Genomic DNA, 22,897 nt, shown 5'->3' on the forward strand with positions numbered 1-22,897 from the left:
TGCCAAGCAAGGTTATCTTCCGATCAGGTGATGAAGATACTATGAGCAGAGGCACCCAGAAAGCCTGTTTTTTTGTTATTTAAAAAGTTTTGGGGCCAGCGCGGCTAAGGTCCTTGCCTTTAACGTGCCAGGATCCCATATGGGCGCCGGTTCTAACCCCGGCAGCTCCACTTCCCTTCCAGCTGCCTGCTTTTGGCCTGGGAAGGCAGTTGAGGATGGCCCAATGCATTGGGACCCTGCACCCGTGTGGGAGACCCGGAAGAGGTTCCAGGTTCCCAGCTTCGGATCGGCTTCGGATCGGCTTCGGATCGGCCCATTGCGCTCATTTGGGGAGTGAATCATCAGACAGAAGATCTTTCTCTCTGTCTCTCCTCCTCTGTGTATATCTATCTGGCTGTAATAAAATGAATAAATCTTTAAAAAAAAAGTTTTAAAAGCCTTTTTTTGCTATTTAAAATTTTTCCCTCCCACCCAGCTCCACCAGGGCTCAGTGGGGCATTATGGAGCAGAACTGCCTCAAACCACTTCTGTAGTCTTTCTGATTTTACTTCCATACAAAAAAGATTCTAAGCAATAAAATATTAACTACTTTGCTACTGGTGGATTAAAATTATTTTCAAATGAGTTAGATTTGGATGACATTTTGTAAAACTTTTATTATGTAGTATAATGAATATACATTTTACTTTCTTTAATATGTAACAATTAAAATATAGCTTCAAGTCGACCCACTCAAATTCTAAAGTAAATCCCAAATGAAGTCTTTTCATCTGTAAAATCTTCCATACCTTTTTCAATATGCATACTTTTGTAACAAAATAATACTTAAAAAATTAACATGACCTCATTTATAACCAGTCAGTATTTCATATCAAATCAGTATGCACATTCCTCTGATCAGCTCATAAATATATTCATCTGGCTAACTTCTTCCCATACAGTTTAGACACTCCAGGAGACTGGTTTCTATATCTTAATGATTCTTTTAATCTACATGACTTCCCTTGTTTTTTTGTCTTGAACCTGATCATTCTCCTAGCTCACTCATCACATTCTTAGTTCAAGCTATATACAAACCCCTGTCGCCTTAACATCTGTATTTCTGCATAGAGCGCTAGATGGATCTAGAACCTGATCTAGAACCCTGAGTTGGATGTAGAGGGAGGGGAAGGAGGGTATGATGTAAGCCTACCCGACAGCTGGAAAGGTGCTTCCTGGGTGATGTTAGGGCTAGTCAGTAGTTTCAGACACTAAGAGTTTTACCCACTGTAACGATAGTTCTGCATTAACCTAGTGGACAGAGGCACCAATGATAATTCAACAACAACTGGCCGACAGAAGTACTGTGATCAAAGCAGGAAATCCCTGTCACAGTGGACAATCTCACCTCTATTGAAGAGGAAAACTGTTTTTGCCTTGCCTTATCTTGACTTATACCTCATCATAATCCCAACCTTTGCATCTGCTTTCAAAGTACATTGTTAGACTGTTAATGTAGGAACTGAGAATTATATATTTCATTATGGTGACATTTCACAGTGTATGCACACATTCACTATTAACAATCATTCCTAGTTTTTTTTCATTTTGAATCTTACTTCCTTGAATTTTCCTCTTTTATCCTCTAGATTAACATAAGATACCCTTATGAAAAACTTACATTTTTAAACAAAACAAACAAAACCTATGATTTTTTTTCCCAATCTGTGAAAGATTTTTACCCTAGGCAGGTTTTCAATAAAAAGAGAAAAATGAACAGAAATGGAAATGATAAGACAGGCAAGAAGCTTTAAGGTGCAAAAGACTATGCCGGAGACTACGACCTCCCCACCAGGATCATTTCAGTTCTGGAATTCTAGTTGAGCACAGGCCCACTCAAGGAATAAAGGCCCGAACACAGAAAAGGTGGCCTAAAGAAACATCCAGAATAACTGATACATGAAGCAATCCCAAGAACCATATCCAAGAAGTTCTTCACGGCAGAATTAATTCAGAATCAAAGTTGATTCTGCAACCCTAAGAGACACAAGCAGATTCTCCACCATGCATTCCTTACAGAAGTCACACCGGGTTGTCTGCCTCCACCCTCTCCTTTAAGAACACCTACTTCTGTCTCGAGAAATGTTCCCACTTCTATGCGCTGATGTGCTGACAAACATCAAGCAACAAATCCTTAGTTACAAAAACATGCACTAACAGTCTAGATGAATACTGAAGCAAATTGATTCAATGAATGGAAACACAGAAAACGCATAAAGGCAGTCTGCCTTCCAATGTTTCCTGGGACACTGACCTTGGCGCTTCCTCCACTACCTTCTGGTTTCTTCTCTGAACCGAGCATTCTCTTTCATTGAGCCACAGAGCATTCCCATGCTTATCACCTAGAACCTGAAGGAGCAATCCCGTTAGGAAAAAACACACGGCCAAGTCCACATTCACACTTGTCTTAGACCACACTTCCTAGTTTTTAAGACTCAAACCTCACAGAAAATGAGCGTTCTTAGAACGTTCTTTTACTGGATGTTAACCATCAAAAACTGTATTAACAATGCCTAAAGTCAATAAAACATTTTTTATTAGAAAGACAAAAGATTTTCCAGTTACATTTCCAAGGCAATGGGAAAGCAGAATCAATGACGCCATTTTGTTTAGGACACTGAATATCACAAGGCAATTTACATTGCAGATGTCAGTGGTGCATAGGCAAGCCACACCAGCATCATTATAAACATCTTGTTGATGTTAATATTAAGATGTCATTGATCAGGAAATAGTTGATGCGTTTAGTCCAATATGTATTCTGTTATTTATATACAAATTTTCTTTCCTGTAGTTTATTTTTATTATAGCAAACTGGTCAAAGGTCTAGGGTTAATATGTAACCTAATATGAATTTTTCCATTTATAAAAAAGGGAAATGAACTGGAATTGCCAAATAAAATAAAAGATACCTAAATCTGAATTTCAAATAAACAATGAATACTTTTTCTAATAAAAACACAAGATATCCTGCTAAATTTGAATTAAAAATAAACAATGAATAATTTTTTTAGTAAAAGATGTTCTAAATAATGTATGGATCATATTTTTACTTATAAAAAGTCACTGCTAATCTGAAATTTAAATTGAATAATACATCCTTATCAGTGAAAGCTGCAAACTGCAAAATAGCTTCTTTGTTCATATTCTCCCTTAGAATTTTCAGTTTTCAGGAATGGACTGATTTGTTTCATGATTAAGAAGTAGATGCATGTTTGTGGGCATGTAGGCTAGGTTCACACAAATAACACCTGTTTTATAATCCAAACATTAGGCACTAACTTCAGCTTCTCTCAGCTATCCAACCTCCCCAGGCAAGTCATTCTCTTCCTTCACAGACTATGAACAGCAGATCACATCAACTTAATACTTTACACAACTGCTGGAAAAATAAAAAGTGTAGGGTTACAGAAGGTTTATAAGTGACAAAAGGAACGGTTATTACATTTATTAACCTATTAAGCTAACAAAGTAATTTAAGGAGTAAAATATATTTTGAAAAACCCAAAAACATATCAAAAAAAAAAAGAGGAAAAGAAAGAAATGCCCACATGTTTTCCTGCAAACACAGTCTGTCAAGCTCTGTGCTGTGTCTTTGACGGACAGACGGCGGAGGACGCCATTCAGTTAGCTGACAGGGTCCGCCTGGTGCCGGCGCAGTCCTGGGTCCTGCACGTAGAACACCTGCTCAGGGTCTGGGAATCGCTCCTTTGTGGAGGTAGGTTTTGTATCATTTCTCATCATAGCCAACATCCTGATGCCCTGAGAATCATTTCATCTTGTAGTTATATCTACCATAGCAAGTCACAACTACTCCACAAGGAAGAACAGCGATGTTTCCAATGGGATTAAATAGTACTATTTCAAAGTAATGAAAAATTAGAAAGCATTTTAGGATGTGCCAACCTGAATTTCTATATGACGAGGATTATCGATAAATTTTTCTATTAGGAGTCGATCATCACCAAAGCTAGAAGCAGCTTCCTGAGACGAAAACCTAAAGCCTTCCCTGGAAGAGACAAAGGGAAAGCTGGTTAACGAATCGGTTCTGATTGCAGAGACAACAAAACCAAGTCAACATTTGGGATTATTTATGAACAAAGCAAAAAGCCCAATATACTGCCACACTGTTAGCTCTGTTTAACTTTTTTCTACTCACTCTGTGACCTAGGGTGAATCATTTAACTTCCCTGATTCTATGTTTTCTGTTAAAAATTAGTTATTTTATTAATAATATGAGATTCTGATCAATCATATGGAGTATATACAGACAAATTCCCTTCTTTGACCCTAACAGTATAAATCTTAAGTCTACTAATAAAAAGGTAGGGGCTGGTGCCGCATGCCTTTGGGTGCTGGTCTGAGTCCCAGTGGTGCTCCCTCAGACCCAGCACCCCAAATAACGTGGCTGGGAGCGCAGTGAAGACAGCTTCAGTCCTTGGGCCCCTAAACTACGGTGGCAGACCTGGAAGAAGCTCCTGGCACCTGGCTCTGAATCACTTAAGCCCTAGTCACTGCAGCCATCTGGGGAGTGACATGCATAATGCTCTCTCTGTTTCACTCTCTCTAAATACAGCTCTTTCAAGTAAATGAATAAACATGCATATCTATCTGACTCAGAATCCAGAAAATGCGAGCAAAAATGACAAGGGCCTCAGCAGCTACATGACTGCGGCAAAATGACAAATATACTCTCCAAGAGTACACACACACAGCAGGAGGTGTCCCCACAGCCTCCTGTTTACCTACTGTAAATACATGCCCAGAAATAGAAATGTGTTACACCAACCCCCTGAGCTCGCTGCACACTTACCTTCCTTAAAATTCTGCCAAGATTAACAATTAAAAGAGAAATGTGATCTTAAAAATGAAAACCCTAAGAGCCAGCCCTGCAGACAGCAAGTCAAGCTGGTGTCTGCAATAGCAGCATTGCCTAGGTACCCGAGTTCGAGGCCTGGTGACTCCCCTTCAGATCCAGTTCCCTATTAATGTGCCTAGCAAGGCAGCGGAGGAAGGCTCAATGGCTCCAGATCCTGCACCCATGTGGGAGACATGGATGAACTTCCTGACGCCTAACCTTGGCCTGCCATTATGGCCAACTGGGAGTGAACCAGTGGGTGGAAGATCTTGCTCTCTCTGCCTTTCAAATAAATGATCTTTAAAACAACAAAAGCACAGATTTAATTGTGTCTTCATACACTTTATTGCAAGATGATGTGCGGTATCATCATTAGCTTTGTACATCATCATCAATAAGATACACTTTCTAAATTCAAATACAATGAGCTAATTTGGCCCATCCACTAAAATCTTAAACTTCTCTATTTTAAATGATTGCATTTACTCACTGATGTATTCAGAACACAAAATATTTTATAAAGATTATTTGTCTGCCAGAGCTACTGAGAGAGAGCTACAGAGACCATGAGGGGTTATCTTCCACGCACTCATGATTCAGTCCTCAAATGGTCACCAAGCGGAAGCAAGAAACCAGGAACTTCTTCCAGGTCTGCCCACATGACGACAGGGGCCCAAACACTTGGGCCATTTTCTGTTGTTTCTCCCAGGCCTTCAGTAAAAGCTGAGCTGGGAGTGGAACAGCTGGGACACGAAACAGCACGCACCTGAACGTGATGCTGGAGTTTGACACGGCAGCTGCACCTGACACACCTCAGTGTCAGCACGGAATGCCGAACGTGATTCCTTTCACATCTAACACTTTTTCAGTCTTTAAATTTACTTGTATTTAATATATATCATTGGGCTTGGCAGCGTGGCCTGGTGGCTAAGGTCCTCGCCTTGATCCCATATGGCCGCTGGTTCTAATCCCGGCAGCTCCACTTTCTCTCTGTCTCTCCTCCTCTCAGTATATCTGACTTTGTAATAAAAATAAAATAAATCTTAAAAAAAAAAAAAATATATATATATATAATTAAAACCAAGCCCTTCCAAAGTTTTAATTTACAAATAGTCCATCTGGCAATACCAGAAATAACTGTGTGATGTGTTTGTTTTGTACTTGGCACATACACTGCAGGTAAACACTGATGAGGAAATAATTTCAAACGTTTCAAAAATTGAGTGGTTCTGCATTGTTGGAAAAGCTTAGGCCTTAGTCCCCATTACACTGCTACCTTAATGGAGGCAGATCTTAGAAAACTGTCAACGTGAAACAAACTAGCACATAATTACTGTTCCAACACCAGATAAACACATTTTTACTGAATGAGATATTACAAAGAAAAAACACAGTACTTTAAAGTCAACCCATACTATAACTGAGAGCTTGTATTCTGCATGTGAACAAAAACAATAAATTAAAAAATTAGTCATCAAAATAAAAGTGTTAAGTATTAAAAACATCAACATGTTTTGAAACTCTTTGACCTTTATATTAAGAACATCAATCATTAGATTTAATTACAGATCCAATCAGCAAACACAAGGACACTCCAAAAAACCTGTCAAAAATTGGAATGAAAAGATTTTTATTTTGGTGCAAAAATTTTTTTTAAACCCATGCATAGGCAGTCTTCAAAAAGTTTACTGGAAAATGTTTATTATGAAACATGCATGCATGTTCTCTCTCTTTTTTTTTTTTTTTTGCAACAAAATAATCTTATCACTAAAACAAAAAGGCAGAGTTTATGGTAAGGCAGAGTTACAGAGAGGAAGAGGTAGCGATGCCCTGCCTCCTGGCTCATCCCCAGAAGGACACACAATCAGGGCTGGCCAAGGAACCTGAAACTCCATCTGGCTCTGTCAAGTGGCAGACAGGAGCACAGCTCCTTGAGACATTTCTGCTGCTTTCTCCAGCCACATCAGCAGGGAGCTGGATGGAAAGGAGAGCAGCTAGGACTACACACAGCACTTCTCTGGGATGCTGTACCACATGTGGCAGCCTAGTGCACATGCTAGTCCCATAAACTTAATTTTTAATGTCATTTTCCCATAAACTTTATGAAGCCTTCATATTAGCTGTTCATCAAAGCACTTGCATAGTACATGGTTTAGCTACTGGTAGAAACACAACAAATATCACCACATCATCTAAAGACTAGGGTGCATTTGAAAAACAAACACAACCAATGTTCCATCCATCTCAGGCACTTTATTTAAACTTCTACAGGGAAAAATAAGAAATTATGATGAAAATATGTAAGTTCATTTTCAACAACCATCATGACTCTCACTCTAATTTATTATGTAAGTAAAACAGACAAGCATTTTTAAAAACACATTCCAATGTTCTAAAGATTTTAAGTTACGGATGTTTCTGTCAAGAGAAAGGTTATGACAGAAATTACAATTTGCAGCCATCCATTAGGATAAAATAAAGAAACTAATGTCTATTAAAATTCCCTTTACATCCAAAGCATGGTAGAATTTTCACAAATGATTTTACAACTGTTTTTCCCTCAGGAGCGGGGTGAGGACGGGAAGGAAGCTGTCGCTGAGCTGCAGCAGATGCTCTGCACGCTAACGCAGGCTTGTGTCCCTGAGTGGGTCAGGAGAGCAGGTGCTGGGGAAGGGAGCAGGGGGGCGGCAAGCCGGGGGGCAAACGAATCAACCTCTCGGAAAGTCAGACGACTTCTTGGAAGAGGAAGATCAGGAGAGTGGGCATAAGCCACAAGCTAGCCACGCAGTGGGGTTTCCATCAGGCTCATCCCCAAACATCACAGAAATCTCTCCTGCAACCAAATGTGAGAACAAAGACTATGCTTATGACTATATCACCTTAAAACCTGCTGCCACAGCCTCTTGTTCGGCATCATTTCTCTAATTACTATGATGCTACCAGTGAAGTAAGTAGGAAAAAATTTTACCTTAACTGTTACTTTTGATTTCTGAAGCTAGTCATAATGGACTGTAGATTTCCAGAGACTGTACTGCATATAAAGGATATACAATAATTTCATATTCAGAGAAACGGCCTATTTCACACCATAAGATTATCAAAAACAATTCATTCCTTTTGTGGACCAGAAAAAAACAAGCAAACATGTATGGAGGCAAAACAAATTCTCAAGCAAATCGCAGCTGCTTTTAACACTTAGTTGGTTCTACAGACAAATGTTCATGATTTCTGCCTACAAACCAAATCGTGATTGTGATTTTTAAAAATACATCATAAAAAAACAAAATCCTTTGTTAATGCTTAAGAAAGCAACTCTTTCTGTTAACAGTATTAATAATGATCCAAATACAAATAACAGACAGTTCTGCACAATTTCAGCTTTCCCACATTCGACAGAGTAAAACCTGGATGGCATCATAATGACTCCATTATGCTTTGGTTATCTGTTTACCTGTCAGCTTAATACAACTCTGGTAACTGCAATTTTCATCAAAAGTGCATTCTGGACAGCCGCTCACCTGGTCTCTTCATCATCCCACGCGATGCGCATGCCTTTCCCACCACCACCTGCTGAGGCCTTGATCATGACAGGGTAGCCTAACAGCAGGGAAGAATTAGACAGAAGTTCAGACTTTGATCATCTGGATGTATGAACATGACAACTGACCACATGTTCAATAACACCGAAGACAATAACTAATTTATTTAAAAGTTCCTTTTTTTTTGAGTTGGGAAACTATAACAATGATCTTATAAAAGTATTATTTTCAAAGACAAAAGCGATACTCATATCAATAATTTGCCCTAATGAAAGATAGAAAAGCATAAAAGAATTACTTGACAGTTGGCTCTAAAGCTGGAAATACAAAGAGTATTAACTAAGCAAAAGAAGGAACAGCCACAGCACTAACACCCACACACGACACCCTCAAATTGCTCTTGACATGTACAACCAATTAAATTCCTTTTATTTTTCAAAAATAGTAATGTTCAGGCCCTTGAGGTATTTTCATAAAAATCCCAGAGAACCCTTACAGCTTTTATCACTAACAACTACAGAACAGCATTGGGAAAAACCAAACAAGGCTATTAGATTATGAGCTGGAGACGAAAACCCACAGTTCACCTCCATCACTGGAAAAACCCAGTCTACGGGCTACTGTCCAGACCTGAAGACATTTCCGGATAAAGTGTTGTAAAATAAATCAAAATCAAAAACGGTTGTTGGTTTTCACTTTGAATATTAAGATTATTATTAAGCTTTCTGACAGCAAGAACCATCTATAACAGATTAAGAGGTTTTCTGAACACAAAGTAGAGACACTTAAGTTTGAGGTCATTTCTTCCTGATTTTTCTGAGCAGAAAAGGACTTTGTAAAGGTGAACCCCTAAAGGAACTTTCCAGGCCAGCGACACTCCTCCGGGGCTCCAGGCCGGCCTCGTGATCCTTGGGCAAGGTGGAGAAGGGGCCAAATGCCACAGAGCTTTGACTGCTAATTTAAACAACACGTGTTTCCTAAGTGCTTCATAATTAATCCACATTTTTACAAGTTTATATTTCCACAGATCAGCATTTCCAAGATGGTTAAGTCTTACGTGGCAAACCTTATTTGAAAAGTTTTAATTCCAGAAGACAAAGACCAAAGACCCAAATAATTCCATCACTGGGGACTGACGAAACAGAAGGACCATAAAAAGGTAAGGAGGAGACACACTCTATGAGGGCCACCGAGTGCGCTTCTGGAGGATGGATGGGTAGGACTGGATCACCTGAGACAGAAATGCTGGGAACAGAACAGCTCAAGTTGAAACTTGGAACAAGTATAGGACTTAGGGGGAGTGCAGAGCAGCTGAAGGGTAACAGAGGGAAGAGAAACAGTTTGGGGGCGCACTATGGCAGATTTGTGCATGTTTTCAGATGATGTATGACTTCTGAACTTGAGACTGCAGGAATGGGGTTTGTCTCATTCCATGCTACAGCCTTAGGATGAGTGTCAAATAAAGAATTCAACTGATGTCAGTAATGAAAAACAGCCTGCTATTCAGAAACATAAATATTTAAATCTGACATGCCTGAGAATCTATTTACAACATGAAGGTATTTTTTTTTTTTAAAAAAACAAACGGGTACATATTTTTTAAAAGTTGTATAAAAACCAATGTTCAAAATTACTTGCGCAGGCCAGTGTTGTGGCATAGCCAGCCTCCCACATGGGTGCAGGTACTTGTGGGTTTAGATGAAACGTACTTGGACCATCCGCCTCCACTGCTCTGCCAAGCCAGAAGCAGGGAGCTGGATTGAAGTGAAGCAGCTGGGACATGGACCAGTTCCCCACTGAATGCTGGCACCACTGGCTGAAGGGTTAATCTGTTGAGCCACAGTGCCAGCCCCATGATGCTCAGAACCGAGTTGGGACTGTAACAGCAGGAACAGCATCATGGGATTCCCAAACAACAGGATTCCCTGATCTCGGACTGTGAATCTCCAAAACCGTGAGTTGAAATTAGCCCCATCCTTTCTCATTAACTTGTCTTGGGTATTTCAGACTGGCAACAGAAACTCACGGAGACAATCAGACTTGCTACTGAACATTTCATACCAAGTAAGTCATTAAAGTGTAGGTGACACATATTCTATGATGTTACCACACAATGTAGACTTAAAAAAAATTTGAGGGCCCGGCGGCGTGGCCTAGCGGCTAAAGTCCTCGCCTTGAAAGCCCCAGGATCCCATATGGGCGCCGGTTCTAATCCCGGCAGCTCCACTTCCCATCCAGCTCCCTGCTTGTGGCCTGGGAAAGCAGTCGAGGACGGCCCAGAGCACTGGGACCCTGCACCCGCGTGGGAGACCTGGAAGAGGTTCCTGGTCCTGGCATGTGATCGGCGCAGCACCGGCCCGCTGCGGCTCACTTGGGGAGTGAATCATCGGATGGAAGATCTTCCTCTCTGTCTCTCCTCCTCTCTGTATATCTGACTGTAATAAAATAAATAAATCTTTAAAAAAAAAATTTGAAGTGGAATGAAAAAAATAACCACATGAAGGATGTTACACAAGAGCAGACACCACTGTCCCTCATCCTTACTTTCTTATATTGCTGCTAGTCTACTTAAGGTAAATCATGGGTGGTAGAAAAATGGAAAAAGAAATTTAGTCAAAACTTGGCATTTCTAAAAAAAAAATCAGAAATGATTGATAACTTGATGTTCACTGCAACTTCTCATTCACCCGAGTACAGACAGGAAGTTTCTGCCAAAGATCTCTCGCGTGCTTATCCAGAGAAGCAGTCACACCCATGCTTTGTTTTTTGTCTAGAATTCATTTATTCTATCTTATGTTTTTCAGGACACATAGGTTTGAAATTACACAAGCTTCCTTGTTGGAGCAAAACAAATTCTACAAGGCTTTTTCCAAGGAGGCAAACGTCTTGGTATGAAGATATTACTTTAAAACACATACAAGTTGGAGCAGGCATTGTGGCATAGCCATTTACAAGGCATAATACAGTATGCATCCCAGCTCCTTCTGACCCAGCCTTCTGCTAACACACCCCAGAGGGCCGCAGACAATGGCTCACGGGCTTGTGTCCCTGCTACCCGCATGGAAGGGCTTCAGGCCTGTCCCAGCCCTGGCTGCTGCAAGCCTGTGCAAGAGCAGCCCAGCACAGGCAGATCAATCAATCTCTCTCTCTCCTTCTGCTTTTCAAGTACATGAACATAAATAAGCAGGTAAAAAACTCCTTACACTGTTGCCAAGTTTTTCCTCACTGCGGCAGAGCTCTCGCTGGTGTCCACTGCTTATTCCTGGTCAGCTGCCACACGAAAACGGAGCAGTGTCCTTTCCTTTCTACACGACTGAAAAGAAACAGACGCCTTCCAAAGAGTATGGGAGAAGAAAAAAACACGATACACACAGGCGTAGGTTGCCAGCATACCAAAAAGTTCCCATAACTACTTTTCTGGACTCAACTTCCAAGGGAAGGTTGGCCTACATAGGAAGACATCTTGCTTCCTCCGTTCCTGTCATTCCCACCACAAATCAAGCATCTTCTTTCTAGCTGCACCATCAAATTTTCATTCATCATTTCATAAATGTTTACCAAATACATACCGAGTATTAAATACTGATGGAACTGGCTCTGGGTGATGAGAAGCTAAACAAGGACAAAGTCCCCCTTTCACGGAGCCTTACCCTGTGAGTGGCAGAAGAAGAACCGACCTACTGACAGTGCTGAGGACAACTTTCTCATTAAAACCTGAAATTTACACTGAGATGTGAACACCAAAAGACAGCCGTCTATAAAATCAATGAGGGAGGAAGGAATATTTCTGGTAGGAGGTCAAGCTGGACTGTGTCACAGCAAAGGAATGTAATCTATTACAGTATTTTTTTTTAAATCATGATCACTTTGGCTGCTCTGCAAAGAATGAATTGCAAATGACGAAACTTTGCAGTGGTCCAGATGCCAGGCAGCTGGGACTCGCATGTGACTATGACAGAGATCAAGACTTGACCACTATAGAGTCAGAGCTGGGCATATGTGGAAGAGAGGGGAATCAGAGCAGACTCGAGGATCTCAGCAGTTTTCCCACGCAGTTACAGACTCCAAGTCAAAAAGAACAATCTTCGGGCCCAACGCAATAGCGTAGTAGTTAAAGTCCTCACCTTGCACGCCCAGGATCCCATATGGACGTTGGTTCTAATCCTGACAGGTCTACTTCCCATCCAGCTCCCTGCTTGTGGCCTGGGAAAGCAGTCGAGGACAGCCCAAAGCCTTGGGACCCTGCACCTGCGTGGGAGACCCAGAAGAGCTCTTGGTTCCCGGCTTCAGATTGGCTCAGCTCCAGCGTTGCGGTCGCTTGGGGAGTGAATCATTGGACAGAAGATCTCCCTCTCTGTCTCTCCTCCTCTCTGTATATCTGACTTTCCAATAAAAAATAAATAAATCTTTAAAAAAAAAGTAAATCTTTAAAAAAAAAGGAACAATCTTCAACAAAGTGAGGGCATCACTCATATGCAAAAGACACAATAAAACCCTCACTCGTCTGCACATGCTAGCAATGCAGACATTTAAAACCTAAGGAGAGGGCCTGGTGCAATAGCGCAGTGGTTAAAGTCCTCACCTTGCACAAGCCGGGATCTCATAGGGGCACAGGTTCTAATCCTGGCGGCTCTGCTTCCCATCCAGCTCCCTGCTTGTGGCCTGGGAAAGCAGTCGAGAACGGCCCAAAGCCTTGGGACCCTGCATCTGCGTGGGAAACCTGAAAGAGCTCCTGTCTCGTGGTTTCAAATTGGCACAGCTGTGGCCATTGCGGTCTCTTGGGGAGTGAACTATTGGATGGATGATCATCCTCTCTGTCTCTCCTCCTCTCTGTATATCCGCCTTTCCAACAAAAAATAAATAAATCTTTTTAAAAAATAAAAAAATAAAAGCTAAGAAAAATGACATCTTAATGATACCTTAGTCATGTGAGTCACATAACAATTTCATGCAATTTTTTAAGCTAGTTTCTTCAACTAATATTCATAGAGTCACAATACTCAAGGAAGAATAAAAAGATAGGATAAGGCCACTATTGCTTGGGAAACATTTGATCCCCGCTTCAGTAGTGCTAATCAGAAATCTTTCACAGATCAAAGAGAAGATGTGGTGGACGGAGAGAAAGATGATGTTCTTTTAAAAAGTTGAGAAATGCATAATTAACTCAAGTCCTTTATTTTCTTTTTTTTCCCCCAAGTCCTTTATTTTCTAAAAGAAAGTTTCAAAGTTAAGGAAAATAAAAGATATTTAGGGAGAAGGACACTTCTCTAGGTAGAACAGCTTCCTTCTGAAGCTGGGTAATGGGACCCCAGGAAGAAAGACTACAGACAGACCAGAAGGAAATCCCAGGTGAGCCGTCACAGCAGAAATTCAGGAAAATCAAGTACTGTGTGTGGCTCTTGTCCATTTCTTTATATTCCTCTGATGTAAAATAGATAACTTAGCTTTTGGAGTTATTAGGGGGTTACAGTATTGATGCTTGCTCTTTTTTTAATTGCTGGGATTGGTCTTTCATGACAATATTTTTGAAGAACATAAGGTGACTGTATAATAAAATATTCCACAATTTTGAAACTGATTATTTACTCATTAGATTCGGGATTATGAAACAGTTTTAAACACTGCATGGCTGTTGTATCTTCTCTCGTTTCCCATCAGAGTCAGCGACAGCTCCACTAGTCCCAGCACTGACGAAGTTACATTTGATTCTATGACATCTCCTGCCAGCCTAGTTACCAAGGGTCTGCCACGCATTGGACACACGAGCTAAGGCCAGCCCCGGCTCCTGACTGCAGCTGCCAGCTAAAGCAAACCCTGGCAGGCAGCAGCTCGACCAGTTGGGTTCTTGCCACCCACACAGAATAACTGAATTCACTTCCTGGTTCCCTGTCTTGATCTGGCCTGGTCCCACCCATTACAGACCCTAGGAGATGGAACCATTAAATGGGACAGCGCTCACCTCACCCCTACGCACAAATCTCTCTTTTTCGCACTTTCTCAATAAAGAAAATATATTAAATATTTATTTTCCTCACAGGAAAAATAAGTCATTCTCTCCTTTTAACTTGGAAATAATCTGTAGACTGACAGCTTGATACTGGGAATGCCCTATACTCAAATAATATTTCAAATGGTTAAAATATACACCAGTGAACCTTGTTTAAAACAAATTAGTGAAGCACAGATGTGCACTGTGGCTCGGCGGTTTAGGCCACTACCTGGAATACCCTTAACGCAGACGAAAGGACTGGGTAGGATCCAACTACTTTGCTTTTGGTCCAGCTCCCGGATAACGTGCTGGGAAGGCAGCAGTTGATGGCTCAAGTGCTTGCACCACATCACCTCTGCAGAAGACCTCGACAGAGTTCCTGGCTGCTGGCTTCAGCCTGCTCCAGTCCTGGCTACCGTGGGCATCTGGGGAGTAAACCAGCAGATGAATGTGTGTGTGTGTGTGTGTGTGTGCGCGCGCACGCGTGTGTGTGTGCCTTTCAAATAAAATGAAAGAATAAAATGACCAAAAGGAAATCAGTCAGTAGCATACAAGAATGATACATCACAACCAAGTGAAATTTATTCTAGCTATTTCAAGGCTGCTTCAACATTCAGGAATCAGCAGCAGGCATTGGCCTGGCCAGTATGATGCGCACATCCTACAGCTCAGTGCCGAGTTCAGGCGGGCTTCAGTCACAGCCCACTCCCAATCCCAGCTGCCAATCAACGCCGCCCATGGGAGACCACGGTGACAGCTCCAGGAGGGGTGTGTGTGGCTCGTGTGACAGTCGAAGACCAAGTTCCCAGCTTGTGGCTGCTGTCACAGACCAGCCTCATGACCCTGCAGGCTTCTGGGAAATGAACCAGTGACCAGGTAAGCTATTTCTCCCTTTCCTCTCAAATAAATAAAACAAGTCTTAAAATTTTTAGAGGCTTAAAAATCAATATAACCCAATTGAAAGGGGAAAAAAATCCTATAATTATATCAGTAGGTAAAAAAAAACAGCATTTGAGAAAATTCAGCATTCATTGAGGGGGAAAGCAAGCAGTGGAAGATGGGTCAAGACCTTGAGCACCTTGAGCGAGAGACTCAGATGAAGCTCCCTGCTGCCAACTTCGACTAGCTCAGCTCTGGTTGTTGCAGCCTTTTCAGGAGTGAAGCAGCAGATAAAAGGTCTCCATCTCCCTCTTCCGGTAATTCTGAATTCACGTAAAAATAAATCCTTATTTTAAAAAATAATTCTAAAACAATGTAACTTCAAAAATTCTAGAACTAATATGCTAGTGTCACAAGGTTGCAAGAGATAAAGGTTAAAAGTAAGGGCATTCGGTGCAGGGTGCAGGCCAGCACTGGGACAGCCTGGTTGAAATCTCGGCTGGGCCCGGAGGCGTGGCCGAGCGGCTAAAGTCCTTGCCTTTAATGTGCCAGGATCCCATATGTGCGCCGGTTCTAATCCCGGCAGCTCCACTTCCCATCCAGCTGCCTGCTTGTGGCCTGGGAAAGCAGTCGAGGACGGTCCAAAGCCTTGGGACCCTGCACCCGTGTGGGAGACCTGGAGGAGGTTCCTGGCTCCAGGCTTTGGATCGGCATAGCACCGGCCGTTGCACTCATTTGGGGAGTGAATCATTGGACGGAAAATCTTCCTCTCTGTCTCTCCTCTTCTCTGTATATCTGACTTTCAAATAAAAAATAATAAATAAACAAATCTGTAAAAAAAAAAAAAAAAGAAAGAAATCTCGGCTGCTCCAGGCCTCCAATACCCCTTCTGGATAAAGCAATCCCAGGAGGGAGCAGGGGACGATCAAGTCATTAGGTCTCTGCCAACTCACGTGGCAGACACAGGAGGGGTTCTAGGCTTTTGGCTTCAGCCTTGTCCAGACCTGACCGTTGCAATTACTTGAGGAGTGACTCACCAGATATAAGATACTTTCTCTCTCTTGCTCTCCCCCCTTCTTCAGTTGTTAACGAAACAAAAATAGTCACCAAAAAAAATTTTATTTGCTATATGCCAGAAGTAAATCCACATTTTTAAAATAAAACAATACCACTTATAATAGCATTAACAAAACCATGAAATAGGCACAAATCTTTAAAATGTGTACAAGATTTCTATAAGGCAAACCATAAAACTAATGGAAAAAAGGCAATGATCATCTAACGGAGAGATATTCAATATTCGTGAATAGGAAGATCAATATAGTTAGCAATTATTTCCAACTTAAGTATAGATTCAACACAATCCAAATTAAAAATCCAACAAGTATTTGTGGCTATCAACACTCTTATTTTAAAGTTTGTATGGAGAGGTAAGACTCAGAACATTCAACACAATACTGAAAAGAAGGAAAAAATTCTAAAGACTGATACGACCCAGCTTTAATACGTAATAGAAGGCCCAGCACAGTATCCTGGTGGCTAATGTCCTCGCATGTGCTGGGATCCCACTTTTCCTCAGGTAGTTTTTACTAAATCTTCTTAGATAATAACCACATCCACTGAAGACCAAATTGGCAAGCAAATTAATAATGTAAGCTGAAAAGAAAAGAGTAGGCTGCAATATTTTTTCAAAGATTTCTTCAAAATAACTTCAACCACAGTCAGACACAACACATGGAAAATCTTCCAGCAGCGTGAAGTAGAAGAAATAAAGATTCCAGGCTCAGTCAAGTATTGTAATCACGCTTAGGTATGAACATTTTGCTGTTTTATAGAAACGACATAAGTGACTTTGCTTGTAATATTATGCCAGAAGAAAGGCCCCACAAAGGAGGCAGCACAGAGCAGAATGGGCCCTGTGGTCCCCACCCTCAGTGCAGAGCTGCCCTTAGGGGCCGACAGACAGCATGGTCAGCGGTCTAGGAGCAGCAGTCAGCGTCAGCGGAACACTCCACGCTGAACACTTCCTCTAGTCTACAGCCTGGTGAACACAGCACAGCCTAAAAGAATCACCACTGAGTTTTCTGGATTATAATGCCTGATCATTCATTTTGTTTATTATTATATACTTGTTGAGTTTATGAGCAGTTGCTTAATATTCCTACTCCCCTCCCTGCCCAAGTATTTCCATCACAAAATCAAAAATTGAGGAGAAAAAGTGGAAAAAAATTACTCAAATCGTGGTATACAAATATTGTCAAAGAACTTTACCATGTGGGATTACTCATTTCTGTACATGTGCATGCATTTTGGGAGGTGGTCAGAATACTTCACTGAGGAGCAGGTGAACTTAAAGATGAACTGAGACTGAATGAAACCCAACAGCCAGCGTCGGGAGCTTCCCACTGTCAGTCTCCAAAAGCTGTGTACACATGTTTATTTGGCTTCACTCACTGAACAATCTCTTGCTTAAACCTACACAACATAAACGGCATTGTCTTAAACACCACAAATATAAAATTAGCCAATCTTCACTTTTACTATAGAATGAGCAATCTTTTGCAAAGATTATTCTTGCACAGAATCCCACAGCGTTTTCACAGAGGAACAAGATGTTAACAGAACACTCCACAGCATACTACAGGGCTAACATTCCAGTTTGATACTGCCTTCCCCTCTCCTCTAACAAGTCCTCATGACTGGATCTCCATGTCTTCCCCTCTCCTCTAACAAGTCCTCACGACTGGATCTCCATGCCTTCCCCTCTCCTCTAACAAGTCCTCACGACTGGATCTCCATGCCTTCCCCTCTCCTCTAACAAGTCCTCACGACTGGATCTCCATGTCTTCCCCTCTCCTCTAACAAGTCCTCACGACTGGATCTCCATGCCTTCCCCTCTCCTCTAACAAGTCCTCACGACTGGATCTCCATGCCTTCCCCTCTCCTCTAACAAGTCCTCACGACTGGATCTCCATGCCTTCCCCTCTCCTCTAACAAGTCCTCACGACTGGATCTCCATGCCTTCCCCTCTCCTCTAACAAGTCCTCACGACTGGATCTCCATGTCTTTCCCTCTCCTCTAACAAGTCCTCACGACTGGATCTCCATGTCTTTCCCTCTCCTCTAACAAGTCCTCACGACTGGATCTCCATGCCTTCCCCTCTCCTCTAACAAGTCCTCACGACTGGATCTCCATGTCTTTCCCTCTCCTCTAACAAGTCCTCACGACTGGATCTCCATGTCTTTCCCTCTCCTCTAACAAGTCCTCACGACTGGATCTCCATGCCTTCCCCTCTCCTCTAACAAGTCCTCACGACTGGATCTCCACTGCCTTCCCCTCTCCTCTAACAAGTCCTCACGACTGGATCTCCATGTCTTTCCCTCTCCTCTAACAAGTCCTCACGACTGGATCTCCATGCCTTCCCCTCTCCTCTAACAAGTCCTCACGACTGGATCTCCATGTCTTCCCCTCTCCTCTAACAAGTCCTCACGACTGGATCTCCATGCCTTCCCCTCTCCTCTAACAAGTCCTCATGAATGGATCTCCACTCTTCCATGCCCTTAATAATTGTTAAACACGTGTTCTGCTGCTACTGTATAGAATGATCGACATATGTCTGAAAGCTCCAGTTAGTTGAGGATGGTTATTCTATTCTCTTACTGATCTTCTGTCCAGATATTCTATTCATTACTTACAGTATGGCATGGATGCTCCCTGTTACAGCTGCGGAACTGTCTATTTCTCCCTTCAATTGTGTTGGTGTTTCTATCACCTGAGGATTGGGGAGATGCCTATGTTAATGTAACTAACATGCAATGTTATTCTTTATCTCGTCCAATGGTTTCAGACTTCAAGTCTGCCATTTTTCTGACATTTGCATAATCACCACAGCAGTCTTTTGCTTACTACTTGCATGGGTTATCTTTTCCCATGCCTTATCTTTCAACCCACTCATGTGTCTGAATCCAAAGTAAGTTTCTCACAGACAGTATAAAATTGAATCATATTTTCCTAAATTTATATACTCAAAATAAAGGAGTACAGGTATTCAAACCAATAGTTGCACACATACATTAACAGCAGACAATTTGCAACAGTCTAGGGGTAGAAACAACCCAATATCAATCAGCAGGTGAATAAACAAATGTGGGATATATGTGCAACTGACAATTACTCAGCCGTAAAAGGGAATGAAACTCTAACACAACACAGAACGTGGACGAGCTAACCTTAGTCACACTACTAAATGAAAGAGACCATACACAAAGCTCCTATGTTGTATCATCCCATTTATATGAAATACCCAGACAAGGTGAGGCCATAGAAACAAAGTAACTTAGTGGCTGGCAGGTGATAAATACAGGGACCGAATACGTTATGGAATACCTGGTCAATGTGCTTTTTAAAAAAACACTCAATTATGCAATTTATAGGCTGATTTTATAGTGGCTTACACTTTTGCTTCAAATTTTATAAACCTATTCTTTATTATAAAAATTCAGATCAGGTTGCTCCTGGGCCGGAGGACTTGAAAGGGGTAGAAAAGAACTCTTTCGAGTGACAGCAATGTTGAATCCCTTGGTGTACTTCAGGGTCACACAGACATATGCATATCCCAAATCAGCAAACATTCTTTTCATGTTATTGTATGTAACTTTTCAAATAAAATAACAAATCTATACAAATAACGGACTCATTTAGTGAGATGCATGTTGAAGTACTGAGTGGCACTTGGTCTGGTATGGACAATTTTCTTGGATATGAAACAAAATTAAGATATGATAATATATGGATAGATATGGGATAAAAATCTAGCAAAATATTAATAGGGAAATCTTAATATTGGGAAAAAACTACAAAAATCTTTTAAATGCTGTATGACTGAAAGGTGAAAGATTTATACGATCTGAAGAGAAACCAGAGTATTAAATGCTGTATGCCTGAAATTTTTCAAAATAAATATTGGGAGGAGTTAATGAACTAAATAAATATGTGAAGAGATTTAGAGTATGATTACAAGAGCAAGCAGACAGCACTATGAGAGCACTTTTTCTCCAAGAGTTGAATTGAAGTCAAGATATGAAAGGCTACAAAAGCAGCCACCTCTGGGAAGGTACCTGCCAGCAAGCACAGGATGCGAGACGGAGAGCTGCCAGCCCTACTGTTGGACTCAGGACAGGGCAGCGAGGGACAGCAGCCCCCAGGACACTTCCTGGGTCATGCCTGAGTGAGTAGGGCAATACTTCCTCAGGTGCAGAAACTGAGAGAGCAGCAGACTTGTAGGAGTGAGCTGAACCACCAAAACACTTTTTTAAATTTAAACATGTAAACTGGCAATATTTATCATCATGAGAAGGAAAGGCAATGGAATGAAGTCAGACTAAAATGAACGTTGTTAAAAAGACAGCTTTTAGATTGACAATTTCTGCATTAAGTACCTCTGCTGCAGCAGAAAGATGAAACTTAAATGGAAATCACACGATCACTGTTAGGTTAAAGATGAGGTCTAAAAAAAAATCAGGAGCAAAAATGAAGGACACACAATTACCCAAAAAACAAACTCACAGAAGAAACACATGAAATCTCAACCGTCTCTCATCCACCAAGGATAAGAGTCTAATTCTTTAACTCCATGGGGCCAGTGCCAGCATAGTCAGCTAAGCTTCTGACTGTGGCATTGGCACCCTATAATAGCACAAGTTCGTGTCCTAGCTGTTTCACTTCTGATCCAACTCCTTGCTTACAGCCTGGGAAAGCAGCAGAGGGTGGCTCAAATTCTTCGGCCTCCAGACACACATAGAACTCCACATACAACACAATTAGTTACTTTGTACTATTTTCCACAAATTGGCCAGTTCAATTTTAGTTCTCATCCCATAATTCCATCAGTGTAGCCCAACTATAAGAAAACCTGTGGTAGTTGGAGCCAAAGAAACCTCTGTGACCTTGGGCAAAAAAGTGTAAATGAGAATAACCAAACCCTGTGGTCAGCATCAGAGTGCCCAGCACCGGGAGCTGGGAGCCTCACCTGCTTCCTCAGTGCTCGGTCCTCTGGTTACCTGACTTGGACAACACAGATTCCTGTCTCCAGGAGAGAAGAGAAGAACAAAGCAGGGCCTGCCTGATTGTCACCATGTAACACCCAAGTACAAGGAAGGGGTCTGGACAGTCAGCTGCCACCGACTGATAGCTACAAGGCCTGGTTGTAACTTAGCTGCTCACAAATGGGAAGCTGTTTACTAGTGGAGTCAGTTTAGTTCACCTCATAGAGGAACTCACCAAATTCCATTAAGATCATAATGTAGCTAGACCATGATGCATTTCAATAAAAATTGTAGAAAAAAATTAACATGCCATCAAGCAATACAGGAAACATATTTTGGTGGCATTTGTTTATTGTGGGACTTAACTGTGGTGACTGAGCAGGCGACCCCAATGGAAATCCCAAAGGCTTTACCAATGCTGATGTCCCTTGTTCATTACAGTTTTTGGCCACCTCAAACCGTCTGGCATCCTTACCTTCAGAACAAGCAGACCATCAGCACTCTTTGACTTAATAACTATGACTGTGATCATTTATGCCGCAAGCAAGAAAGAATAATAAGAAAAAATAACCAGGACAGAAGAGAGGAATCAATCACAAATTATGTGCCTAAGAATGAAACAAGAGATTCCGATCAGTGAGGAAACGAATAGCAGACTCCCTGGAACACAGGAAAGGCACAGTGAAATACAGAGAGTGACAACAGAGTGATGTCAGCCTTCCGGGCCAACTGGTGCCTGAAGTCACAGGTTAGGAAAGCACAGCAGGCAGGGGAGCTAGCAAGCAGCACTCCGCCACTTACCAGAGGGACTGCTGAAGGTTTGTACTTAAAATAGGGCACAGTGCTATAACTCCGCATCTTAAAAACCCCTTTAGGGCCCGGAGGCGTGGCCTAGCGGCTAAAGCCCTCGCCTTGAAAGCCCCGGGATCCCATATGGGCGCTGGTTCTAATCCTGGCAGCTCCACTTCCCATCCAGCTCCCTGCTTGTGGCCTGGGAAAGCAGTTGAGGACGGCCCAATGCATTGGGACACTGCACCCGCGTGGGAGACCTGAAAGAGGTTCCAGGTTCCTGGCTTCGGATCGGCACGCACCGGCCCGCTGCGGTTCACTTGGGGAGTGAATCATTGGACAGAAGATCTTCCTCTCTGTCTCTCCTCCTCTCTGTATATCTGACTTTCCAATAAAAATAAAGAAATCTTTAAAAAAAAAAAAAACCTCTTTACACATCCCTCCCTAAATTCATTCAAGCACTGTCCTTTTCATACACACAAATAGTATTATGATAATAGTACTATGTTTTTTATGTAGATAGTATTATACAAACTAGAACTATATGTATAAACAGGATCTTACAAAAAAATTTGATAAACTATTTTGGGAAAGTCTCCTTAAAAGTCAGTCAACTTGGTGTAGCAAGCGAAGCTTCCACCTGAAGTATGGGTGCCAGTTCAAGTCCCAGTTACTCTACTTCTAATCCAGCTCCCTGCTAAGGCCTGGGAAAGCTGTGAAAGATAGCCCAAGTGCTTGGGACCCTCTACCCACAAAGGAG

At 41.8% G+C, this 22,897-nt stretch overlaps 1 protein-coding gene across 1 annotated transcript in view; it reads right to left on the reverse strand.

Annotated features, from left to right (window-relative positions):
* Positions 1 to 22,897, reverse strand: part of PCCA (propionyl-CoA carboxylase subunit alpha) — a 376,803-nt gene that overhangs the window by 212,781 nt on the left and 141,125 nt on the right. The window contains exons 9-11 of the mRNA XM_004577373.2: positions 8,416 to 8,494; positions 3,946 to 4,048; positions 2,294 to 2,388 (exon numbers count right to left, since the gene is read on the reverse strand). Of these exons, the coding sequence (XP_004577430.2) occupies positions 2,294 to 2,388; positions 3,946 to 4,048; positions 8,416 to 8,494 (277 nt within the window). The remainder of the gene's footprint in view (positions 1 to 2,293; positions 2,389 to 3,945; positions 4,049 to 8,415; positions 8,495 to 22,897) is intronic.

This window comes from Ochotona princeps, chromosome 12 (assembly GCF_030435755.1).
Source record: "Ochotona princeps isolate mOchPri1 chromosome 12, mOchPri1.hap1, whole genome shotgun sequence".
Lineage (NCBI taxonomy): Eukaryota > Metazoa > Chordata > Mammalia > Lagomorpha > Ochotonidae > Ochotona > Ochotona princeps.